Raw genomic sequence first — 27,780 nt, forward strand, 5'->3', positions numbered from 1 at the left:
CACATTTAATTGGTCTTTATTTCTTTATTTACTAACCATTCTGATGTGTAAGTGTGATTTATATATAGTAAGGAAAACTCTCAGGACTAAAGTTGGCAAGATTTGGGTACCATGTCTCTTGGGATGCAGCCTTCGAACTCAGCAAGTCATCTAACAAACCTGGGCCTCAGTTTCATCATTTTTAAAATAACAGAAGTGGTTCCCCCTTTTTATATTGAGTTCTAGGATTCTGAAATTCACTTTTATACTATGAACAAAGAAAGAAGTTTACAGCACTCACTGCCAACCTATTTACCAGGACATTAGAATAAGGCTATTAAAATGTCAATTACACACAGACAGAAGCAAATATTGAACTGACTAAAGTTAGGTCGCAGTCCCTGAATGGTGCAAATGGTTAACGTGCTTGGCTGCTAACCAAAGGGCTGGAAGTTCACATCCCCCTAGAAGCTCCTCGGAAGAAAAACCTGGTGATCTGCTCCTGAAAAGCCAGCCATTGAAAACCCTGTAGGTGACAGTTCTACTCTGATACATAAGGTGTTGCCATGAGTTACATTTAACTTAACTGTTTTTTTTTTAAGTTGGGTTATCTATTGTGAAAAACTTTGTAACCAAATTTTGATTTAGGCACTCAACTTTTCTTGATATTTGACAGTTCTTCCTCCAATTAGAACCAGAACTGCTTTTGGATGGAAACTTGGCTCAAATGCCTGAACATCACATAGTCTTCTACATTTTCAAAACATTGAATTATTTTATGGTTAATACATATATTAACAGAGAGAAACACACACATAAAGGCAGCATTTGAGAACCACCAGGTAGAAGGATTGAATGCTTTAACCCAGGAGGCACACAGTAACACACCCCCTCCCCAGTGTGATGGCTCAGAAGGCCACCAGGCTCCCCAAACTGGATAAATACCCCCAAGACAGATACACAAACCACACTGACTATCAACATTTCCCTGAGCTCTTTCCTTTCTAAATCATGTATACGTATTAATTTATTTGGTTAATTGGACTTCCTTTTTGCCTTCTCCCTTTGACCTAATACTTCACACAAGGATACATACACTCTTCTTCACTTCCTTTCATTTCTCTTACTTTTACCACCTGTAGCTTCTCCTGTAGTTTTCAGTTTTTACATGAAATGGCTCATCTAGATCTTGCCATTTAACCAGAAAGTGATTTTTCTTTCACATAGTATACTTTCATTGTACCATACAGTATTCTCTTCAAAAGGGTCCTGGGATTGGTTCCTGATGCTCACAATTTTTGTTTGGGATTGTACTTTAGATATCATGGTTTCTTTAATTCCTAGCACCCTTCTGGAAGTCTAAGATGGTGGCACCAAGGGCACACATGGCCCACAGCCTTGGTCACTGAGAGTTTCACCATACATTATTGTCCATTTCTTTAAAGAAATTACTTAAAAATAAAAAAATGACTATAAAGCCAAATAGTTATTTAAAAAAAAAATACAAATTTTTATTTCTAGGCATTTTTCTTAAAGGAAAAAACTATTACATATATACTATGTAATATACTATAGTATATAATTTATAATAGCTAAAATTAGACAATCTAAATATCCATCAATTGATTAATTAAGAGAATATATGCTATTAAAAAGAACATTTGTGTATCTGAACTGACATGGAGAGATACCTAGAAAAGATTAAATTTTTAAAGACCAGATTAGAGACCAGTAGTTATAGCATGGCCCCTCACAGCATAGTGGTTAAGTGCTTGGCTGCTAATGAAAAGGTCAGTGGTTTGAACCCACTAAAGACTCCACAGGAGAAAGATGTGGCAGTCTGATTCTGAAAAGATGACAGCCTTGGGAACCCTAAGGGGCAGTTCTGCTCTGTCCTATAGCGTCGTTATGAGTTGGAATGGACTCAATGGCAATGGGTAGGTAGGTTTGATGATACTCAAAAAGTACAGAAATACTGAAAACTCTTTAAAAACTGTTTTGTGAAAAACTGGAATATTGGAGAACTTGTACTTTCTTTCTACAATTCTGTATTTTTAACAAAAATGTGCTACTTTTAAAAAAAATTGTTACTGGTGATTCCCAACAGCAATGACATCACTGGGTTAAGGGGTCCCAAGCACAGCTGATGGGACTGTAACTGCTGTAGCCTTTCTGGAATCAAAAGTCTTAAAACACATACATCCTTCAACTCAGCAACTTCATTTTTAGGAATTCATCATTAAGGAAATAATCAAAGACACAAACCCAAGTAAAGATGTTTACCACAGCTTTGTGCATTGAGGCAAAAACAACAAATATGAACAAAAATATCTGAAAACAACATGAATGTCCAGTAACAGAAGTTGACTAAATAAACCGTGATACAGTGATGTGATGCCTGAGTGATATCAGTTAACTTCATTTAGAAAAGTACTCAATCATGTGAAAGGTTCTATTGGTGTGAGAGGGCAAAGGGCAAAAAAAAAAAAAAAAGCCCACTATGCATTATAAACTAAAAAAAGCAGGATATAAGCCAATGTACATTATGATCTCACTTTTAAAAAATGCACATGTGTACATTCATTTAAGACTAGAAGAATATAAACCACAATTTTGGAGTTTAATAATAAATGATCAATTATACAGGATTTTTATTTTATTTTTCTGTTCTCTGTACTGTCAAATTTTATATGTAAACATGTTTTGTTCTTATCAAAATAAAAGTTTTAAAATTATATTTCTGACATAAAAATTTTCACTAATTCTGACCTATCCCTCAATTAGTTCAAATTTAGCAAGATTTTCCAAAATAGGTTTTTATTAAGTTGTTTACACCATCCTCAAATTAAAAAACCTTAGAAAATCACACGTGTCTTCACCTTTGAAGCATATGCATTACACTGCAGTAATTTCAATCTAAAATGTAAAAATTTCAGTTTAACCTGACTATTGAACAATAAAGCTACACATCACATACCTAAAAACAGTTACTGAATCTGAGAGGGAACCTACAGCAACATCAGGGTAGGAATTTCTATCAAGGTCCATATTTCCAGCAATTGAGTATCCAAAATAAGGTGATTTACCCTCGAGAACCTGAAATGAACAGAGCATCAGAAAGGGCACTCAGCCACCAACATGAATTTCTTATTCATGCTTTGAAAAAGACACACAAGTTTCTTTGGAAGTCAAGTTTAAGAGTTCACTTACAAATAAATTAGAATAAACTTATAAATACGTATATACATATATGACACAACATTTCATATATTTTATTTCATACAAGTCATCTGATTTACATAGTATCTTAAAGGATAAAAGCCAATTTTTAAAGAAGTGGCATAGTATATTAAGTCAATTAGGCTATTTCAAACCAAACTTTCTCATCTAAGCTATAAAAGTCTTCATTTTCTCAAAAATAATTTTTAATTTTTGGTACTGAGTTTTTCATGTAATGATCATCACCTATTTCACTTGCCTAGTTTCATCTCTATTGAGTATGCTGTTAAAGTAAGAATATATCATATTTCCATCTCTTTATGCTGTCAGGATAGAACAGTTTTTTTTTTTTTTTTTTTTTGACCTTGGATTACTTTGGTTTCTAACTTAACTGAGAAATTTTATCATTAAAATAAGTAAGCCACTGTATTTATATCTATATCCAAGTTATCCTCTAAAAATATGTTAAAATAATAAAAAATCCATACTATTGTAGATATCTGAGTAAAACATGATTAGTAAGACAATCCACTTAAACCCAAATACTCTATTACAAAGCAAAAAGCTGAGATCTTTATTGTAGAAATCAAGGTTATTGGGTTACCTGTGTTGGTTTGGTATTTATTCCATTCGGGGACCCATGATAGATAAAAACCTTTCCCATATCATCATAGGGAGCTCCAATAGCAATATCTGTAGGCAATATTACATTTGACAAACATTACATTTTTAAAACACCCCAGTAAAATGTTTTAAATAAGATGCCATAAGTACTCATTAATTTAAACCAAATAATGCATCTATGGGCGCTCTAGTGGCATTGTGCCTAAGACATTTGACTGCTAACCAGAGGTCTGCAGTTCAAACCCACCACCCACCAGAAGGAAGGGTGGGCAATCTACATCTGTAGTGATACTGCCTCAGAAACCCAAGGAGGGGTTGCTATGAGTCGGGTCTGACTCCATGGCAGTGTGTTGCATTTGTAGCTGTTGTCATGCATCTATAAATCATCATCATTTCATAATCTGTTATCTACCTGGGTAGCCATCTTGATTAATATCGCCAATATTTTTTACTGCAATGCCAAACATAGAATCTTTGGTTCCATTAAGACGAATTGGCTTGACATTGTTCCATTTGCCTTGCTGGTTAATGTAGACATACACAGCACCTCCAACTTCTCCATCTCGATCAAAATACTGTGGAGCTCCAATAACTATATCTTGCCACCTTAAAATGTAATTAGGGGGAAAAACTGTGAACCACCAGCTAAAATATAAGCAAGCTTAGGAATAATAGTACCAAACCAGATACTAAAGATATAAAGAGATGTGATGGAAAGGACTTCAAATATAGGACTTACGTTTTATCAGTTAAAAGCTAAAAACACCAAATAACAAAAATTCATAGTAGCCTGTAATAAATGCCAAAAGAAAAATATTGAGGCTAAGAACTCAAATCTAGTTTCCTAAATTAGAATCATAGTGCAGTAGGACTTCTAGGAAAAGACCCTATCATGAATAGCACAGATCTATGCACTGATCCTGTCACCCATTCCTACTTTCAACAGGACATTCTAGATGCTCAGATATTCCATTAAGAAACCAATTAACAGAACCATGTAGGAGTCATTATGTAGGGTTAATTTAATTTTTCATATTTTAATTATCATGGACCCATACTCCCAAGACATGAGTAAAATCTGAACATTGAAAATGTCATTCTACATCTTACGATGACATTATAAAAATCTAGCAGCAAAATAACCCTTTGAATCAACTAACCTGAAGAGAAGGCTCTTCTCAAGATCTAGAGCCCAGTCAAAGCAGCAATGACTTACTGTATAAAACAACCTAAGACGCTCTTACCCATCTTTGTTGAGGTCCACCACTGCCACATCATAGCCAAATGAAGAGGCCAGACCTTCCCCATCAAATATGTACTCAGGGAGAAGATGTGTAGACTTCAGGTCTCTTTTTAGCAAAACCACAGCTCCACTGTGATTGGCTCTTGGAGCACCAGATACAAACGTAATATCATCTTTAGAAACAATACCTTTCCCTGAGTCCAAAGAAAAGCCTAGAAAAACGAAATACACATTAGTCCTGTATTTCAGGAGCTATCTGACGTTGATAACTCTATCATCTTTTCCTCTTGCTTCCCACCCCTCTCCCAGGGCCCTCCCACCAGCTATCGTATTTATAATATGAATGAGTTATAGAACTAAGAGATCTGACACAAGTACAAAACAGTAGGGCTATTTTACTGCTTTCTATGGATATTAAGAATTAAAAGAAAAGCATCTATGCTATTTAGCATATGTGTAACTCGAATCATAAAACATTCATGTGTACTAAGAATTAATTTGAACCCCATTTTAATCTTAAAACTGCAGTAAAAGGAAATCCAGCTAGATATTATTGTAGGAAAGTTACCTACAGAGAGAACAATACTTGACTTGTAGTGCAACTGACTTCATGTTATAGGGGCCTGCTCTAATATAATGATTAGCATTAGATTCACGGAAAGCTTCCTTATTTGTTGATCTCCTTGGGTAAGTGGGCAAGATCAAATGCTAATTATCATTAATATACCATAGATAGCATTTATTATTTTGGACCAACTCTTCTCAGACACAAACATGCAAACGAAACCATGATTGATGATATATAGTATTTGAGAACCTAGTGTAACAATAGAGGTGAGTAAGTTGTCACTGATTTCAGTTACAATCCTGTTCAGGAGGGTTAAAAAAAACAACCATTAGTATGACTAATTATAAAGCATCAGGATTCAGATGACAAATACTGAGATCTGGCAGAGAACAAATGTAAGTGGCCATTCAAATCATGTACATCTTTTTATATAAGGTGAGGCAAGTGCTCACAGCTTTTATTGGGCTTTATTTATGAACAGCATCACCACTACTGTTGCAGTTCTCAAATTGTGAAGTGAGTTGAAAATATGACAAGCTACAAGTTTAGAATAGGGTGATATAATCCAATTGCGCTCTGAAAACCATCCGGCAGCAAAGCTTCAACCACGGCATGCTTTTTGTGTATGCTTCACTTGAAATGAGATAGAAAATAAAAAGATTTATGCTCTGTATGGATCAAACTTTTTTTTTTTTTTTTAAATGACCATGACCAAGACAATTTATTTGTCATCTCAGAGGTCACAAACCTAGGTAGCTATTCATCATCACATCAGGGGATGTGTCAGGCTTCTCCCTGGGAGGCTGTGTTTTATAAACAAACTGATCGGGCTCTGTATAGGAAATGCTGGTCAAAAACAGCAGGCCTGTACACGTGCATGGGATGGAAGAAATGGAAGAAAAAAATAATTAAGCTTGGTAAGAGGTAGGACGGCTGCCACAGTTCTTGCCAAATGATGAGGCCACCGCTGCACTAGCAAGCTGCAACCTTTGCCCGCTTCCGAAAACCTCAAGCAGATCATTTAATCCCTAAAACCCACTGATCTGCTGGAATGACACTTCACACAGCATAGACAATCAAAACGTAACAATGAGAGCTTGAATTTTTTTTTTCTCCAGGTATCCACTTTTAAGAAAGTTCATTCTAACAGTGGCAACTGTGTTTCATAAAAATGTTTAAATGTTCTACCAGCAACTATGGTTATAAAATCTCTGAGCATCTATCTTGAGGAGCAAAGTGTTGGTTTCTTGATCAGAGCACTTAAAATTAAATACTCTTTTTTAAAAAATCATAGTCTCTAAATAATGTATTTACAAGCAAGAAAGGATGTCTATATATTCAATTAATATATTCAATTGGTGTGTTAATAATATTTACCTTCAAAAACCTTTTTTAATAATGGAGCTGCAAATCACTCACCCCCGGGTTCCCTTCCTGCCCTGCAAGGCTGCAAACATCCCACTCACACACCCAGCTGCTTCTCTTCCTATTTCTGTCATTTTCACAAGTATTTCTTTCCTTGCCTGGGAGATTATTAATTTTGTAACCTTGGACGAGGAAATTATTCTAAGGTAACATTGTTCTCATGAGCAAAACAAGGACAATAATACCTCTGATATTGCTGGGAAGATGAAATGAGATAGGGTATGTAAAGTAGTGCATGGAGTACCTGACTTGTAGCACACATTCGGTGCATAATAAAATTAGTATCTTTTTTTTCTTCCTCTTCCATATCTTAGGAGCTCTGGTAGCTCAGCACCTAAGGCACTTGACTGCTAACCAGAAAGCCGGTGGTTCAAACCCACCAGCCACTCCTTGGAAGGAAGGCTGGGCAATCTACTTCTGTAGTGATACTGCCTCAGAAACCCAAGTAGGGGTCGCTATGAGTCAGGGCCAACTCGATGGCACATAACAACAACAACTTCCATATCTTACACCAAGTTTTATTTTTTTTCAAGTGGAGGGTAGGACTCTGAAAATGCTTTTTAAATTAACAAAATAGTTCATACATATTTATACAATCAGAATAATTTTTTCAGAGTATGTTTACTAAAACATTGTTTAGAATAATTCATATCTATGTTTCTTCCTTTTTTCATCTTCCATAGTTCCAGTAATATCTCTAAGCACATGGGTACTTTTCTCATGATTTTTTTTAAAATAGGTTACTATTTAGGTTTAGGATTTTTTACATTTTTTTTTTCCTAAGAAATGCATAGTAATTATTCTTTATGTCAACTCACACCAAGAATTAAAGCTTTTAAAAGCCTTTTTGTAATTATCATAATGCACATGAATAATTTAGGACACCCATTAGTAATGCCAACAAGCCTTAGGAGTTAAAGAAGTGGCACTTAGACACAGTCTGGCTGTCCTCAAAGCTGCTTTAGCAGTCCTGTGCTGCCTTAGCGGGAAAGCCCCCATGGCACCCACCAGGGGCTCTGTGACATGGGGGCCCCAATCCAGAAGCAAGGCCAATCTTCGGAGATCAGTAATCACAGAATAGGGACCCAGAGGTCTTGAACTGCCACTTTGTTACTTTATGAACATAGCTCTTAAGAGAATCTCTAGAAAAAAGGCATTTTAGAGATGGAAGGCGGCTCGGTGTACTGCAAACATCCATGATTCTATCATAGCTGCACAAATGGCCCATTTCAGGTTACAGAGGCTGCAGTTAACTCAGGATATGGGCTTCAAAGCTGGAGGATGGACAATTTTAGGAGACAATAGGTTTCTCCACTTTCTCCACACCTTGAGGGCATTCCAGGTCAAAAGGGATCAATTCTAAACACCAGTCAGGTTACCTCAGCATCAGCAAGGTTTAAATCAAATGCTTGCAAATGCAGCTGGGGTACCTGGCTCCACCTGGCGTGTTCTTAACTTGAGAAGCCCAGGGTCCTGGGCCCTGGGAGAGGAGTATCACACAGCAGCGTCCACAAAGTACGAGTGCCATTTCCACTCACTCCTACCTAAATAACTGTTAGCAGGAACAGGAACTAGACTTTCGTCACGGTTAGTCTCTCCACCAACTTCATAAGGCCCATCCTCAAAGATGTTCATGTCAAAAAAAGTGTCATTCTTTTGCTCTACACGAACAATCCCTAAAGGAGTGAAATGGTTAAAAAAAAAAAAAAAGAAAAAGAAAAAATGAAAATGAAACAAAATAAAACAAATGGTTCCTAATATACATCCCCCATGTTACCACTGAGCACAGGAAGAAAAGTTCAAAGGAGAAAAGTCAGAAAGAGATGATTTTTAAGGCTGTTAAAATTAAAATAATGTTAATATAAGTTTTTACAAATAAATTTGTTGTAGTAATAACAAAAAAAGTGTTCCATGGTTTTTCATGAACTATCTCTATAATGGCAAGAAAGCAGATGGAAAATGGAATATGTTTACTTGGTTAACAAAACCTACAAAAATCAATTCCTTAAATTGACATGAACTTAACACATATGATATTTTACATGCTCTATAATCCAAAATCAATTTAGCTGCTTTGCTGCAGTGCAAAAGGGAAATTAACATTTTGATTGTTTCTTTAAATCACTGGAACCAAGATTTGATGTTTTCAAAATGCTTGCAATTATCTCATTAAAAAGACAGATATCATAGAGTAAGCCCAAATTACAACTTTTAAAAAATGATACTATTTTAGGTCAGGGTTTATAAAACAGTTAAGATATATTTCCATAGATTGAAAGGTACTAGTTGGTGGGTATTTTTGTTTTGTTTTACTATATATAGCATTTATACTTGCTAAAATACAAAATATTTCTAAATTCAACCTGTTGCTTCAGTTAGGTGAGAATCACTTCATACCCTCACGTGAAAGCTTCTGTTGGTGTGAGAGGGCAAAGGGCAATTTCTCACGCCCAGGTACCATACACAGCTGACAGCAGAGAAAGTTGTACCCAAGAGTCATGTCTAATAGGAATTAAAACTTGAAATTTTTTTTAATGGAAAAGGAAAATTTTTCTAAGTTTTTCCTCACTAATGAAAATGCTAAAACATGATTTATTTTAATATATACTTCAAAGTTCTTATGTTCAAATCAGAAGCTCTGGTGGCATAGCACCTAATCTTTTTTTTTTATGTTCAAATCAGATTCTTTCCCCTCATCATGGATTAAGAGTTAGGAAAATCATCCTTTATGATACAATGGCTTTCTATACTTGCCTGATTTCTTCAGAAGTTAAACTTTCATAACAGGAAACGACCAGATTCATCCAGTCAAAAAAGTGGACCATTTCCTCCCGACCAGCAGTGTTTCCTTTCACCCACATCATAGTAATAACAAAGCAAAAGCAGTAAGTAACTTTTCCTCAAGTTATCTGAAATTGTCTCAAAAGTCTCTAATTTGTCTAACCATCTGCCTTTCTGCATTTATTAGCAAAGCATAGCCTTCTAAGATAAAAGTACAACAAAAGAAACATCTGTGATCATACAGTGTTACTTGTACATCAAAACCAAACTCACGGAGGCCCAATTGATTCCGGAGGCCCAATTGATTCCGACTCACAATAACCCTGTAAGGACAGGACAGAACTGCCCCACAGAGTTTCCAAGGCTGTAATCTTTACATCTTTCCCCCACAGAACTGCTGTGGGTTCAAACTGCTGCCCTTCTAGTTAGCAGCTGAGTGTTTTAACCACTGCACCACCAAGCCTCCTTTATTTGTACACACCAGCACTCGATTCTTCAGTGTTCAAAACTTAAAACTAAAACCTCTAACTTCATGAGACAGGCAAATAAAAGAACAGCAAAAACTCCTCGTGTTTATTATATTCCTATGGGGTGGGGCTCTGGTAGTGTAGTGCCTAAGGCACTTGACTGCTAACCAGAAGACTGGCGGTTCAAAGCCACCAGCCACTCCTCGGGAGGAAAATCAGGCAATCTACTTCCATAGTGGAAACCCAAGGAAGTGTTGCTATGAGTCAGATCCGACTCCACGGCAGTGTGTTTGGTTTGGTTTGGTTTAATGGGGTGGGGTGTTAACTACTTATATGAATGAAAATTACCAGTAGGGGGATAAAAAAACAGAAAAATCTCTCAACAAACAAACATAAAAATATTTTCACCAATATTTGTTTTTAAAAAATCATGATTTAGAGAACTCAATTTACCCTACCCCACTTCTATAACAAACATCTTGTGAGACATTTTAACTTAAAGTATTCTAAACCGTGGTATATTTTATAGAAGTTATATAAATATTCTAATCTCTGTTTCTATAAATAAAAATGTCATACCTTTCCAGTTGTAAGTACCCGGGGCTCCAAATACAATGTAATGAAAATCTTTAGTGAAAGTAGCTGCTACTCCTTGCTGGCAAGAACCAAATTTTTCATGGCCTCTCAAACGACCATCACAAAAACTCCAGTGTCCTCCATCCATATCATCTTCAATCCTGAGATTCTGACTCAGGACGTAACACCTCCCCAAGATGTCTCGGGATTCTTGTTTCATATTAACATGCTGCCTCTTTTCATATCGGTGAGCACATGTCTGCAAACACATGGAATAAAGCAGCTCATTTGCATCTGTAAACCTTGCTTTTTAAAATTAAAAATCAATAACATTGTCAATAACAATGAGACTAATACTAAAGTAAAACAAAAAAACAGTTGCATCAAATCCATTCCAACTCACAGTGACCAGACTCACATGTGTCAGAGTAGAGCTGTGCTCCATAAGGTTTTCAGTGGCTGATATTTAGGAAGTCGACAGCCAGGCCTTTTTGCTGTGGTGCCTCTGAAAGGACTCAAACCTTTTGGTTAGCAGCTAAGCATGTGAACTGTCCCCACCCAGGAACGCCAATGATTCAACGTGCATCTTGGGACTGGATCCCAAATCAGCAACTCTTTCCCAAAGTGACCCTAAGGAGACTGTTACTTCTTGTTAGATGCCATCGAGTTGGTCCCGACTCATAGTGACCCTGTATACAACAGAACGAAACATTGCCCAATTCTGTGCCAGCCTCACAATTGTTGTTATGCTTGAGACCATTATCACAGCTACTGTGTCAATCCATTCCACGTAGGGTCTTCCCCTTTTTCTCTGACCCTCCACTCTTCCAGGCATGATGTCCTTCTCCAGGGACTGGTTCCTTCTAATAACACGACCAAAGTGTGAGATACAAAGTCTGACCATTCTTGTTTCTAAGGAGCATTCTGGCTGCACTTCTTCCGGGGCAAATTTATTCATTCTTCTGCCAGTCCATGGTATCTGCAGTATTCTTCATCAACACAACAACTGAAATCCATCAATTTTTCTGTGGTCTCCCTTATTCACTGTGCAGCTTTGACACGTATATGAGGCTATTGAAAAGACTATGGCTTGGGTCAGGTGCACCTTAGTCTTCAGTGTGACATCTTTGCTCTTTCACACTTTAAAAAGGTCTATTGTGTTGATGGTGGATCCAAGTAAAATGAAATCCCTGACAACTTCAACCTTTTCTCCGTTTATCATTGTTTCAGTTCTCCAATGTTGCTATAACAGAAATACCACAAACGGATGGATTAACAAACAGAAATTTATTCTCTTATAGTTTAGAAGGCTAGACGTCTAAATTCCGAGTGCCAGCTACAGGGGCTGGGTAAAGACCCCTTGACCTTGAGCTTCAGCTCTGCCTCTTATTCCAGGCCCACTGGAGCTAGAGGCATCTCCTAACTCAGGCAGCTACAGGCTGATGAACCCAAGGTCGGCAGGTAAAATGGCACAGTCCCAAGATTAGCAACCAACATGGCAGGCTGCTAGCTCAAGTCAAGGAAGTGGAGATGAAGACTCGGGCAAATGCGCGATCCAAATATGCCAAAAGCTAGAGACCTTTTTCAAAGCTTCTCCATACATACCACTAGCAGGCCACACCCCAAATGCAGCTCCCACCAGGGGGATTACAAGCTCATCGTGGGGAATAACTGCATCTAGCTGCCCAGTCACTCAAAGCCAGGGTCCAGCCAAGATGACACACAACTTAACTACTATAATTGTGATGCTGCTTATTGGTCTGGTTGTAAGGATTTTTCTTTTATGTTGAGGTGTAATCCATACTGAGGACCGTAGTCTTTGACCTTCATCATTAAGTGCTTCAAGTCATCCTCACTTTCAGCAAGCAAGGCTGTGTCACCTGCATATCACAGGTTGTTAACGATCTTCCTCCAATCCTTATGCCATGCTCTTCTTCATCTAGTCCAGCTTCTCAGATTATTTGCTCAGCATACAGACTAAATAAGTATGGTGAAAGGATACAACCCTGACGCTGGGGGGTAGAGGCAACTAGGGGAGACTGTTACCTAGCATCTAGAAACTAGAACCTGTTTTGTTTTCATCCAGAGAATAACACTGTAAACCAAATATTAAATGCCAGATCTATAATGCATAGGCAATTTACTTACAACTTTACTTGCCATATAGACAAAGGGAAACACCGTCTTACTTCATTTTCTTAATTTAATTACCTTTTAATGAATGTATTAACTTTCACATCAGCATGTTTGTGAAAATAAGCAATTATGTCTAGAGGAGAGAAACCCCAGGCCTATTTTCATAGGGATTGAGCAAACACAGCAAAAACAAAGACGTTTTCCTTTCACTCACGCTATTCCCTTGTCAAAGTCCTAATTTACATTCTAAACTGAGATTATTTCCCTAAAAATTTTTATTATAAAATGCAGAGAGAATTATACTGCTAGAAGTGGTATAATAATCTCTATAATTTTTCCCAGGTATTCATGGGTACCATCCATACAAGAAGGATGGAAATTCTTCACAATATCCAAATCATTTTCCCATGTGTTCCTTAAGTGTCAGTGTTCAGTAAAATAGTTATTTGTCTTAAAATTTGATATAAATTTGTTATAACTAGGCCATCTACAGGAGCTCTGGTGGCGTAGTGCCTAAGGCATTTGACTGCTAACCAGAAGGCTGGCACTTCAAACCCACCAGCCACTCCTCGGAAGGAAGGTTGAGCAATCTACTTCTATAGTGATACCACCTCAGAAACCCAAGGAAGGATCACTATGAGTCGGGTCCAACTCCACAGCAGTGAGTTTGGCTGTTTTAGGCCATCTACACAACCCATCTCACAAAATCTGTCTTTTCTTTAGAACCTACTGAAGAAGCTCAGAATAAATGACAAGGGTTACCTGAAGTTATTTTCTGTGACCATTACCATAGTATTACAATATATCTGTGAGAGCTACGTAGTTCCTAGAGCAGAAACATCTAATTTTGTCTTGCTTTTTTTGTTTTAAGACCACAGAGAGTTTTACGGTTACTCAACAAAGGTTTATGACTAAGTTCTCCCTGACAAGAATTCCTGCTTTAAAGCATTTAGTTTACTAGACTACACATTCTGTATGAGCAGGAGTTCTGTTTTTTTCATTGCAGTAAGCCTGGTGGTACTGGCTCATGATAGGCACTCAAATGTTAGTGAAATGAAAATGTTTCTTACACTTACCACAACTTTGCCCCCTGGGCCCTGGCTCTGGACTGTGACACCCATCCACTGATCTTCCTTACTTTCTGATGAAGGGTCAGCTGTGGAACAGGTTACAAACAGTTAACACATCAAAGTGACTGAAAACAGCCTATGTGTCAACAAACCACAAATATATTAAGAAATTAGGTCTAAACTGTACTTTGTAAATTCAATTACTTAATCCAAAAAAATTACTGCCCTTCTCAAGAAAATGGATAAGTGGTTATCTGTAAGCATCTTTCTCAGAATTCTCTACGTAAAATGCATAACCTCTGCCTGGCGACCTATCTTGTCCCACAATCTGATTCATCCTCTCTGACACCAGAATCCTGAACACAAAAAAGGTATTTGAAAATTCTAAGACTAAGAGGTAGCCCTCCCATATATGCCCTAAAAGCAGTGGGAAGATTCAGTTTTAAAAGTCCAACTACAGTAAAACCTGTGAAAGCCAGAATCCATGTGAGGCAGAAGTTTGCCAGAGAAAGAAAACGCAAATATTTCCCACTAAAACGATCAACAAATATCATCATATGCTGCTTCAGTGTTAATTTAAACCCACTGTTTAACCCTGTACCTGCCCCTTAAGCAGTATCCAAATTTCTTTAAAAAGGGAAGGAATGTTTGCTTTCCTCAATGAGAAGCAGGACAAAATCTTCAATCTTGAAACTTAAAAATATGAAAACTAAACCACCAAGGTGCAAAGGAGCTCTGGTGGCATAGTGGGTAAGGCACTTGGCTGCTAACCAGAAGGTCAGTAGTTTAAACCCACCACTTGCTCCTCAGAAGGAAGATGGGGCAATCTATTTCCATAAAGATTTACAGCCTCTGAAACCCAATGGAGGTCACTACGAGTTGGAATTGACTCAGTGGCAGTGAGTTTGGTTTTAGAAACAACCTTAAGCAGACAGGAGAAAAAAATGCTAGCGTTAAATAAAAAATGATTACGTCTAGATACTAAGAGTACCAGTAGGTTCCCCCCCCCCCTTTTATAGGTCCAGGTATTTTACAACTTTCCTACAATTAACATGTATTATTCTCTCATCAGGAAAAAAATAAGCATTATTTCTAAAAGTTGAAAAAGCAAGAGAAAAACTTAAAACATGAATCAACAAATCTACTTAGACCAAGCAAGTGAAAATTTGGCTTGCAGCTTCTCGGAACAGGTATTATTTGGCCAAACTGACAGGAAACTGGACAAACTAGATGTTAATAGAACCCATGGTACGGCATCCTCCAACTACCTAGAGTTCTCATAAAGCACGTTTCCATGGTGATAATAGGGAAAATTGTATCCATATTGATCATATTGACATTTGAGCAATCTTTCTCCCAACTACTTGAACAGATGACAACTTTTGGCTGCTGAGTACAGGATAGGGACACTCAACTTCCTTCCCTGCTATGAATTCAGTTTTTTAATCCACAGCTTCCTGTAGCATTTCAATACATCACTAGGTGGCAACATCAATACACCATTTTATTTTAGAAAACAGGAGTAGGAAAAGCATAGCATTGCTATGCATCTCAGTGTGTTTTAGAAAGTAAATGTTTCCAGGGCAAACTAAAAACAAAAACTTGTTGCCATTAAATTGATTCCAACTCATAGAGACCCTATAGGACAGAGCAAAACTGCCTCATAGGGTTTTCAAGGCTACAGTCTTTATGGAATCAGACTGCCACATCTTTCTCCTATGGAGCAGCTGTTGGGTTGGAACTGCCGACCTTTCAGTTAGCAGCTGAGCACTTAACCACTGTACCACCAGGCTCCTTTCAGAGTAAACTAGTAGACAAAAACCAGTCAATGCTGTTGTGATCAAAAGAGGTCCTCTCTCCAGGAATAAATGTTTGTACCCACTTTCTCCTCACATGGAAGGGCAAGCAGGGAACAGGAGAGTGGGCCAAGTGAACGCTGAGATCAGAAGAACGCACCATCATTATCAAATTGAATCCGCGTGCATGGCCCCTGGGAGGTGATGTCACAGCTGTACAAGCCCCCCGTCCGGTTGGCCCTCTGCAGAGGAAGAGCTTTGGCCTGAGGGGCTCCCACTAGCAACCTGTTGACAAAACAGAGAAAACGTAGACACTTGAGTTTAATACAAGTTTAACATTAAGTTAGTCAGAGATATCAGAATTGTTCTTTGCCAAGGAGTCTACTAATTCTTCAGCAGCTGAATAGTGAGAAAGTGCAAAGGTGGAGTGATTAGCTCATACAACACACACAAATACAACTGTGGAAATGAGGCAAAAGTAAAAAGGAGGGAATCTTTAAACAAAGCAAAAATATACTTGTCTGTCATATCAGTATCTTTCTTCTGGGTGAGATTGTGGTGTTTAAAAGACACACTTTTTATACAACATGACACCTACGTCAAACTGAAAACCAAACCAGTTTGGCTATTGAGCCGACACTGACTCTGGCAACTCCATGAGTGGCTGAGTACAAACTGCGCCCCACATGGTTTTCAATGGCTGTGATCCTTCAGAAGTAAATTGCCAGGACTTTCTTCCAAGGTGCCTTCTGTGGATTCAAATCATCAACTTTTTTGGTTACTAGACAAGGAAGTGCTTAACATTTGTGCCACCCAGGGATTCCTTAAACCTAAGCCAAGTATATCTGATGGGACTCAAATTACAAAACAGCAAATACTTTCAACTCTGGAAGGATAAAAATGGTCATGCTGAACTGAATATGTCAGTTTCTAGCAATGTGCCTTCCCTAAGGTATTGTTAAGGGTAATTTTGACTATATGCTTGGTTTTCAATGATTTAGAACCTAACATGTACCAAAGACACAACTAGACTGAGTTGCTCTCTTTTGCAGCCCTGTCCTCTTCGAGTCAAATTCCTACTTCTTGGCATGTCTTCTCTGAATAGCTCCTTACCCAATCAGTCTCCTACAAAGAACTCAGGGATCCACAGATTTGTGTACTGCCACGCATGTTCTAGACACTATAATAATATTCCTCCTTCCCTCTCACTGCAGACTGCCTCATCTTTCTCCTGTGGAGCAGCTGATGGGTTTGAACCATTGACCTTTTTTTGGTTAGCAGCCAAATGCCTTCTCACAGTGCCACCAGAACTCCTTAAAAGGACCCCTAAATCAACCCACCATCCTTAAAATCACAGATTTGACAGCCAGAGGGATCTTTGGAGATCCACTACTTTTTTTTCTGGGCTCCTTTTGCCAAGCTCTTTATTCACCACGATCTTTACAGTCCTTGAGGTCTAGCTGACAATGGAACAACGAGGAAGAGAAGCAAAGGAAAAGAGCACACATCTAACCAGAGAGAAACAAAGATCTTAAAGGGAAACCAGGGCAGAGCTGGGGAAAAGCTTGGGGACACAAACATAAAAAACACCAACAAGCTCCCCAAACAGAAAACAAGCCACTCCTGGCCTTCAAGAAACTCATAGATCTAAGATGCAAACAATACAAACCAAACTGGCCCCACTACCTCTGCCCCTGCTGGGATCCTGATAAAGGATTCAAAGCATTTTAAAAAAACCCAACACACTGTAGCTAGTGCAACAGGAGGAAATGGACTTGGAGAGCAGAGCCGGGAGAAATCAGACTCTGCTCAGGAGAGACAGGCAGGCAGCGTGGCCCATATGGGAGCACACATCCCAGCGTTATCCCTCTTTCCAAGCCCTGGACAGTGGGGTGCAATCAGAATCTGACCACATGCCAAGGATAAAAGCACCACCCAGATACAGAACTGTGCAGAGCAAACTGAAATGAGACTCAGAGAGCCCAAGGTGGTCCTCTGACCTGGATCCTCTAGATCGGAGCCTGAGGTAATGCCAGAGGCTGCAGAGGCCTGCCCCACACCTGTTCCAGTAATGCTGCCCCTAGTTCTCACAGCTCCAGCATTTACCTGAGAGGTGAACTGGCCTAGACTATGAGGTGAATGAATTAACTTACTCAGCAGATGTGGGGGATGGAACCCTCTTGGGCACTGGAGGGATAAGTGCCAGGCCAAAAGGGCAGGATCCAGGGGTTAGCACTGGACAGCACCCCTGAAAGAATATCTAGCCTTCTAACCAGATAGTGCCCAGCTACCAAAGTCAACCACTCGGAGGGGGATCTATGTAGGAGATCCTAGATAGAGAGGGAGAACAATGTAAAACAAAACTCAAAAGCATTTGCAAAAAAAAAAAAAGGAGGGGGACCAGGTTTGCTGATCTGATAGAGCCTGGTGGAACCACTGAGACTATGGCCCCTAACTGCCCTTCAGGTCTGGAATTGAACCCATACCTGTGGCTTCCAGCCAAGCAAAAGACAGGCATAGGAGTTGAACATTTACCTGAGGTAAATACACTCCTTGGAGAGAAAAATCATGGGAAAAAGAAGGGCTGTTTATGCACAGGGAGACAGCTCAGGGGGCAGGGGTGCATGGAGGGATGGACACAGGGAAGAGGTGACTGTGGGGAGGAAGTGGGAGGGGAGCTGTTGCATTGTGGTGAATTGTGGTAAATGTCATGAGAGAAAGTGTATGTGAACTGCTGTATGGAAAGTGAATTTGCTCTGTAAATTTTCACCCAAATCACACACACACACAAAAAGACTATCTAGCCTTCTAGTTTTACAAATGAAGAAACAGAGGCCTTTCAGGGGATAATGATTCTGCCCCTAAGATCCCACACCACAGCCAGGACCATAATGATCTGTGGTGATGTTTTCTCCACTCCCTTAAACTACTTTCTAGGAAATGTAACTCAGCATTTTAAGGAGTTTGGAGTCCCTGGGTGGTACAAAATGGTTAACACAGTTGCCTGCTAAAAAAAGTTGGAGGGTCACATCCACCCAGAGCTTCCTCAGAAGACAGGCCTGGCAATGTACTTCTGAGAAATGAGCCACTGAGAACCCATGAATCAAGTTCTACTCTGACACACAGGGGGCTGCCATGACTCAGCTGCCTCACAATGGCAACAGGTATGACCTAGTTGTAAAGGCAAAACCAACACAAATGAAGCACTGAAACAAGAACCGCTCAGTGTAACATCAGACTGTATTTAACAAACTAAATACGGAAAGCTGGAGGCAAGGCAAAGGCAAACCTTATCGTAGTTGGGTGGGGTGAGGATGAGGAAGAGATTTCCCATGAAGGTAACCAAATGCAAACGGCAGATATGGCTGTGAAAAGCAGCCCCAGGAGCCCCAATAATGTCACTGTGTGTTTCTCTAACCACTTCCTCTCGTCCTCACCACAACCAGGGAGGCCTATGAGTTACCTAAGGCAGGTACTGGGCTTATTTCCTGTTTGCTACTCCTCACTCATTTGTTCACTTATTTGTTCATCAAACATTTATCAAGAGTCTTCTGGAATGAATAAGGACTTTTCCCATCCCCCAGCCTCTGGAGGAGTCAGATCCATGAACAGGTCTCTAAACCACAGAGACAAAACACTGGTGGTGCAGTGGTTAAGCACTCGGCTGCTAACCGAAAGGCTGGCAGTTTGAACCTCCAGCCACTCTGTGAGAGAAAAGACCTGTTGATCTTGTCCCGCAAAAATTACAGCTTAGAAAACCCTTTGGGGCAGTTCTACTCGTCTCATGGGGTTGCTAGGAGTCGGCATCAGCGTGGTGGCACACAGGAACAAACTGCAGGCAGACACTGAGTGTATATCCAGAGGAGGGTGTCAAAACCTGCCTGGGAGGAAGTGTGTCACTGAGAGATGACCGCAGAGCTGGAGTTGGCAAGGCAAGGGGCACAGCATGTGGAAAAGCTGAGAGGGAAGGAACCAGGGAAAATGGAAGCGAGGGAATCGGTGACGTGACAGCCCAGGGTTGGGGGTCAGCAGCGTGGCCCGCAGAACTCTGTGTTCATGGGACAAAGGGTCATGCCACTGAACCTGGAAAGACTCCCTGCGGAGCCCCACATTTCTGCCAACTATTGTGCCATGCAAAGGGCAGGTACTTCTGGGTTTCCCATTGTTGAAGAAGCTGTGGAGCTCTGTTCCCGTAACACAGGCGGGCCCATTTCCTCAGCCCCTTTCTCTGAGCTGCGGTGCACACGCTCTGTGAACAAGAGACAGGTTTTTTCCCTTTGATTCCTCCATCCTTCCACTTGTTCTCCTTACCACTCTGACTTGAACCTGAGCTTGACTGAGTAGGCATTTAACTTGAGTTGGCTAATTATAGGAGCTGTGTAAACAAAAGTTCACATATGCTTAAAATGGCAAACTCCGATAGAAGAGATTTTACTGGGGGCTACTGCAGACTAAAGATCACTTAGAAGGATGCAAGTAGCAGCAAGGTGTGTTTTGGTTTTTTTTTTTTTTGAAAAAAGAACACATTTTAAAAGAAAACACTACAAAATAAGAGAATAGTATTAGCTGTTGAAGTGCCTCTCTGTGGGTTCTGCCTCACATGTTGCCAGCACGATCCTTCCTCCCAGATGCCTGGACATCTGCACAGTGAGCCTCACCTCCAAACCTTTCCTTCCTTGGATGGAGGCAGGAGGGCTCCAGGCTCTGGGACAGCAAAAGGAGTGAGAAGCACACACTGAACAGCAGAGGGCACCCCTGCCCCCACCGCACCCCATTCCCTGAGACCAAAGTTTCAGGAAAACCACGGTGGGGGCAAGTAGAGTTAAATCAGTAGAAAAGAAGTCATAGGAAAACAAGGTGAAGAAGGATCCAGATGAGAGAAAACAGTAACCCCAACTAAACTCACAACTGGCTGATGCCTCCATCTTCAAGGTAATGCCGCCCTCTCTAGTTCAAGAAGCAAAGGTGCTTAATTCTGTCTGGAACCAGCCTTAATCACAGGAGGTCACAGCACATTAGCTGAGGCTATGCCTGGCATGATGAACAAATGCTCCTCACTAATTGCCTATCTCATTATCTGACATTTTGCATGTAGGTCAACTTTCAAAAAATCATTGGGTGGTTCTTCCAGTGGTCTGGATCCAGCCTTGGTCAGCCTCTGTGGGTGTTACCCCAAATGATAGTCCAGGGTCTCCAGCCCTGACTGGGCCACACAAAGGATGGCTGACCGGCCACAGCGTGCCTTCTCCTACTTGTCTGTGACACCTCAATCTGGCTGGGGAGGGTGCAGGGTGAGCAGGCGGGCAAGGGGAGACCAGGTGAGGCCTGAAGGTGCTGGGAAGGTTGGTGGCAGGATGTGAGGAGAGGGAAGAGGGAAGCATGGGGAAGCATGGGGCAGCAGGGCCAGGGCAAATGGAGGATGAATGGGATCCTGCCCAAGGTGGGCAGCAGGAGGCAGGCAACACCCGACCACCCCCCCAACCCTGTGGGGCTCTGCAGTGGTGGGGAAGGTGTGCCCACCCTGCACCACATGCATCCAGACAGAGGGCATGGCCCCAACTCTCACATAATGCCAATTTCACATAATAATCTAGTCTTTGGTACCTAACCACATAGATAAACGAGAAGAGGGTGTAGGGAAAATAGAGTTGTGTCCAGTCAAACAGTGATACCAGGAACAACCCAACTACTTCCTAATCTAAGTCCTCTGGGACATGACCACTGATCCAGAACACAGGCATGGGGGTGGAGATCCACAGCCCACACCAAAAGCTAAAGTTTCTACTCAAATCCCAGCTCTCTTCCTGTCCCCCACAAATGTCGTTTCCTGCCAATAGCTGGGCTCCAGGCCATGAAGACATTTCCATTTGAGCACCAGGGTACTCTCTGAGCATGGCCAGGATGCCCACAGCAACTCCTAGGACCAGGGCAGCAGCTGCCAAGTCTCTCTTTTATTACTGAGCCACCAGTGTGTGCAGAGAAGTTGGAACTAGAGTAATAGCTCTACATATATCAAGGGATATATGTTGTGGCCTTAATAGGGAAGTGGTAGAAATTAAACAGAACAGGTCTAAGAAGTCTATTTCCAAATCAGGTCAAAAAGAAAAATGTATCAATGAAGGGCAAGAGTCAAAGCTCAAACTAAGATTTCTTTAGATACCAAAAGGATGATAAATTACTTTCCAAACTGCTTTCCACAGGCTCAGAGGACAATCACCTCGTTAAGAGTTTTAAAGCTGCACTGAAATAAAAACTGCCTAGAGATTCCAACATATTGGAAACCTGTGTTTAAAATACAGGACAGGACAACACTCAAAACTTATAAAACAATAAGGTCGTCTATAAAGGTAAGAAATAAAATTTGAAACTGGGGTTGTGATATAAAATTCAGGTCTTTGGAGTCTGGATCAGAATTCTCAGCACCAAGATTTAGGACTTACTCTCATGCTTATATTCATTACAAGGTTATTTCAAACTACTTCAAGTAAATCACCTTCCTCATTTGTGGATTCAAGGTCTCCCAAGTTTCAAGTTTGCTTTTGCACAACTATTTCAACCAAAAACTGTAAACACTGAGGCTCCTTTACAACTCTAAAGATAATAGGAGCTTTGCTTCATTGTCTTTGGCAATATTTCATTTCCTTAGGGATTAACGACTGCCTCTAGCCACCATAACTCTGTCCCCAGAAAAGTGAAGTATTGCTTCATTAGAACAAGGCCACTATTATCGCTTAATTTAAAGCACGGCTTCTTAGTGTGCCCAAATTAAGGCTTAAAAAATTAGAAGATGGTATTACCATGGCAGTAGTGTCATCCCCACATGTAACCCTTCTTCAAATTCAGTTTCTCATTTTTGTTAAAGCAATAAATGCAAATGACTGGAAACCAAAAAAGTCAAACAGACCTTATGATGGAAAGCAACAGATTATAAAACCATCCCCAGCTCTGTTCTCCGGGCAAACCTCTTTTGTTTTTTATTCTGGTATTTATTTTTCTATAAAACTAGACATTAAACTTACACCTTTATTTCTGGATTCATCCATCGGTTTTAGACAATAACTGTTGACACCTTATTGTGGGGGGGAACCTACTTGCCATTTTCCCTCAATGCTTATTAATTCTATTACTTTAAATTTAGTTATCTTTCTGTTTTAAATAATACATTTTGCCCCCTATTCTAGCCACTCCCTACTCCCCGTCACCTTTGGATAAAATCTTGATTCCCCAGGTGATGAGATGGCACTGTTGGCACTATGACCTTTTCTCCCAAATTTTCTTTTTGTTTCTCCAGGTCCCACCATATCAGCTTTTTTTGTAAACACTATATTAGAGTTACTACCATTTACTTTTAGTCTTGCAATCACAGTTTAGTCATCTGTGCTTTTACATAATGGAGTAAACATTGTTCAGTGCTGTGTCCACATCATCTTCTACCTGGGACTAATATCAAACGCCCTTGGCCTCAAATGAAACTGTTCCTGGCATCAAGGTCAAACAGATTTGCTTTTCGTACATTCTATCAATTGCTTGGTGTACTTCACATTTGGACCATGACTTTCCTTTTTCCTTGTATTATTGGCATTCATTCTAGCCCCCATCTTTTGTAAGTGCCCAATGACACTTTGTATGAAATCAGAATCTCTTCTTTGCTAAGACTTCCTTCCCAGAGTCCTTGAACCGTCCGCTAATACATAAACAGATTGCTCATCAAGCCTGTTGTAGTTCCTAGGACTTTCCTTTACTGCAACCCCGGATTGAATCTGTCTTATCTGGAAATCCATGTTTTCTCTTATTTTAATTAATTCCTTGAATATCATCCTGAGGAACAACATTCATGACAGGTAAACTCAGACTCTATATACCATATTTTTACACAAATAATCTGCACAGTATATGGTTTTTGCCAACCATGAAACTCCCTCATGCATTGGTTTCCTATGTGTGCTATGCACATTATGTGTGCTTACTTACGTGAGTGCGTTATGTGAAAAAAATATGGTATATTTTAAAAAGTCTCTATCCAGTTCTCATCCTTGACTGATAGTTGGATTAGGTGTAGAATTCTAGGTTTAAAAGTCTTTTGTGTGTGTGTGTGTGTGTGTGTGATTTGGGTGAAGATTTACAGAGCAAATTCACTTTCCATACAGCAGTTCACATACACTTTCTCTCATGACATTGACCACAGTTTACCACAATGCAACAGCTCTCCTCCCACTTCCTCCCCATAGTTACCTCTTCCCAGTGTCCATCCCTCCATACACTCCTGCCCCCTGAGCTGTCTCCCAGTGCATAAGCAGCCCTTCTTTCTCCCATGATTGTTCCGTCCAAGGAGTGTATCCACTTGAGGTAAATGTTCAACTCATATGCCTATCTTTTGTTTGGCTGGAAACCACAGGTGTGGGTTCAATTCTAGACCTGAAGGGCAGCTAGGGGCCAGAGTCTCAGAGGTTCCACCAGGTTCTATCGGACCAGCAAACCTGGTCCCCACTTTTTTTTTTTTTTTGCCTCCAAATGATTTTGAGTTTTGTGCCACATTGTTCTCCCTGTCTATCAAGGATCTCCTACACAGATCCCCTTCCAAGTGGATGATAGTGGTAGCCGGGCACCATCTAGTTCTTCTGGTCTCATAGTTGTATAGGCTGCAGATCGGATGGTGTACCAGTCGCTAGGACTAATTGTTTCCATGAATTTTGGTTTTCTTCATTCTTCTTTGCTCTGGATGAGGAGAGACTCATCGTTGCATTTAGATGGCAGCTTACTAGCTTTTAAGATCCCAGTCGCTACTCGCCAAAGTAGGAGGTGGAACAATGTTTTGTATAGTATGTCATGCCAATTGAGCTTGATGTCCCCTGCAACTATGGTCCCAAGCCCACAGGTTAAACTACTCAGTCCCTCTGGGTAGCTGGCTGTGACCAAGCAGTGACCACATAGGTTTAAAAGTCTTTTCTTCAGAATTCTGAAGGTAATGCTTTAAATGATTCTAGTATCCAGTGCTGCCAATGGAAAATCTGATGTACATCTGATTCTCAGTCCTTTGAGGGTGACTTTTAGGGTCTCCACTTTACCCTAGGCATTTTGAATGTCATGATGGTGTGTGTTTGTGAGTCTTTATTCACTCACTGTGCTGCACATGGCCTCTTTCAATCTGTAAGACTTGGGACATTCCTTCCAGGAAAGTCTTCTAATCATGCACTGATCATTTCATTCATCCATTTTCTCTTTTCTCTTCCTAGAACCTCTCATTAGTCAGTCAGGTATTAGACATCCTGGATTAATCTTTCCTTTTCATTTTCCTCCCCTTTCTGTGGTTGTGAGATTATTTTCCAACTTTACTTTCTACCATTTCTATTGAATTTTAAAATTTTAGCAGTTAGATTTGTAATCTCCAGTCTTCTTTGCTCAGATTGTGCCTTTACATAATAACGTACCCTATTCTTAATTTGTAGATTTAACGTGTGCTTAAATTCTGAGCATTTTAACTAGAAGATTTCTTCCCTAATGTTCTCTTTCTGTTCCCAAATTATCTGTTTCTTCCAGTTTTTCTCTTGGTTTACTTCAGCCATTCCCTTTCATGCTGCTAGCTGTCACTACATTCCTGATAACAATCCTTGGTTCTCTTTTGTTTGGCTGTTGTATTAAAAGGTCCATTACTAGCTAGGTCTCACTCTGAGCAGGCATTCAGAAAGGGAGTCAGTCCTGGGTAGGGCCTGCTCACTTTAGACTAAGTGGAAAGGGAAGGAACTGTCAGACTGCAAACCCCTCTTCAAGTGCTAGAGTAAGGAGAGCTTCATCCTTGGGTTGCCAACATTCACACCAGAAGCCCTATTTTCCCTAAGCTTTTATTTTTTATTATTTTTTTTTAAATAAAAATGTCTTACCTGACTCTTTCACCTCTAAGAGAATCCATTTTGTTTTTCAAGTTGAAATTCATTTAACTTTGTAAAACATACATATGTTAACATCACCCACCTACTACCACCCACCCCCAAGAAAGTGCCACAGCCTTATTTTCGGTCAGCACATTATATGCAGGAGCCTGCACTCGGTATGAGCCAGGGAATGAAGGTGTCATCTGTTGTCCATGGGCCAGCTTATGGACTTTCTCTTCCAGGTCTACTTCTTATTCCCTAGTCTGCCATCTTAAATGACAAGTCAAAATCCACTTATTTCTTAAAGGAATCAGATTTCTATTTCCCACCTAGTTCTCCTCAATTTGAAGGGGGATGTTTCCCCTCCTCCACTGCTACTAAACTTCACACACCTCACTCGTCATTCCTACCACCACTGTCGCCACCACCACCTTGCAGGCCATGTGCACCTAAATATAAGGTCGCTCCCATGGGAAAAAAAATTCTGAAAAAGTTTTTTTTGGGTCAACGTAAATATTTAACTCTTTATGAACACAGATGAAACAGTCAATTGATAATTTGTGAACACCTAACTTATACAAACATTTAAAATCATATTATTTAAACAATCATTAAAAATAGTTCCATTTGTATTTCATGAAGCAATTTTATCCAAACTACATACATGCTTCTTTGACATCAATTTGTCAGAGAGGAATGTCTAACCCTGCTTCCCAAAGCATTTCCAGGGCGTTCATCACCAGTCAGCCTGTAGCTACATTCATGTTTTCCATATCTTAACCATCTGTACTTTGACAAAGTTTACAATGACATATGAGACTTGCAATTATGATGTCAAATCCTGAGGAATTATTACTAAAGGTTAGCTAAATTTCTTTTCCTCCTTTCTTAATTTCAAAGCATTTATTTTATATAAAATGTTTTAAAACCAAACTGAATCTCTATCAAGTATCCACAATTAAAGCTGACTGAGGTCATTTTAAGCTAATGTGCTTATATAAAACAGAACTTGGTTGTTTAAGATAGAGAGGGCAGCTCTCATAAGAGAAAAGATTCCTTAAGGACTTAAATGCAAGGTGGAATAATTTTTTGGTGGGGAAAACAACCTTAATTATACTCAGGGATATACAGAAAATACCTCTTTAAAACCCCTAAATTGGACAGCCTTCATTGCTGTGGCCAGGTATCTTAGTCAGGGCCTTGCGGACAATCCTCCTTCTCTTTCTGGGGACCTATGGCCTTCCACACAAAGGTCATGTTGTTCTGAGACTTTTTTGGTCATCACACTATCCCAGAAACAGGTTAAAGATTCCAGGCCTTGGCTAGGGTGACCATATGCCTTAGTTTTTCCAGGACAATCCTGGTTCATACTTTTGCCCTGGTGCCCTGAAAGCCTATATATTCATTCCATCCCCTTTCACCCTAAAAAATGATAGTTATGTGGCCACCTATGCCTCAGATATAAAGCTAGCAAGGGAAACTGACAGTGGTGCAACAAATGGAACTGAGGCTATAATGCCATGCTTGAGATTTAAATGGGGTAGTTGGCTTTGGCTGTGGCTTTATAGGCACTGGTGTGAGTTATCCTGGCCTAGGAGTCCTAGAACAATCTTTACCATGATCAGGCTACCTGAGGGCAGCCTGCCTGGCCACTGATGCACCACTGGGGCCTTGTAAAAACAAACCCCTCCTCCTCCAGGTTGACTCTCCAAGAAAGCCTGGAGCAGCTTTCAAGCCCAAGGCCCACCCAAGTCACTGGCAAAAGTACCGACCCTCCTTTGGCTGGAGGGGGAAGGGCTTGCTTTCCAAGGACCCGCAGTCAACACGGAAGCCAATGCCCATCCACTACCCATTAGCCCTTGTTCAGCATTCCTGGTAGTCTCTGCCTTGACTGCTGAGTTCTTTCCTTTACTCTCCTTTCTTTAGCTGAGGATCCTTCCCCCCCCCCTTCTCTACCTGTGAGAAAGAAGTGGAGGAAGCATTAAATCACACTTGGGCTTGGGCTTTTATCAATACCCTGCACCTCT

General features: G+C 40.2%; 1 protein-coding gene across 1 annotated transcript in view; it reads right to left on the bottom strand.

Moving 5' to 3' along the window:
- The window catches only part of ITGA6 (integrin subunit alpha 6), an 81,297-nt gene that overhangs the window by 32,761 nt on the left and 20,756 nt on the right, over positions 1-27,780 (bottom strand). Inside the window, exons 2-10 of the mRNA XM_042782496.1 lie at positions 16,045-16,169; positions 14,095-14,174; positions 10,886-11,141; positions 8,603-8,734; positions 6,382-6,498; positions 5,067-5,277; positions 4,235-4,428; positions 3,803-3,891; positions 2,957-3,075 (exon numbers count right to left, since the gene is read on the bottom strand). Of these exons, the coding sequence (XP_042638430.1) occupies positions 2,957-3,075; positions 3,803-3,891; positions 4,235-4,428; positions 5,067-5,277; positions 6,382-6,498; positions 8,603-8,734; positions 10,886-11,141; positions 14,095-14,174; positions 16,045-16,169 (1,323 nt within the window). The remainder of the gene's footprint in view (positions 1-2,956; positions 3,076-3,802; positions 3,892-4,234; positions 4,429-5,066; positions 5,278-6,381; positions 6,499-8,602; positions 8,735-10,885; positions 11,142-14,094; positions 14,175-16,044; positions 16,170-27,780) is intronic.

Source organism: Orycteropus afer, unplaced genomic scaffold, assembly GCF_000298275.1.
Source record: "Orycteropus afer afer isolate SDZICR_OR568_19922 unplaced genomic scaffold, OryAfe1.0 scaffold00001, whole genome shotgun sequence".
Classification (NCBI taxonomy): domain Eukaryota; kingdom Metazoa; phylum Chordata; class Mammalia; order Tubulidentata; family Orycteropodidae; genus Orycteropus; species Orycteropus afer.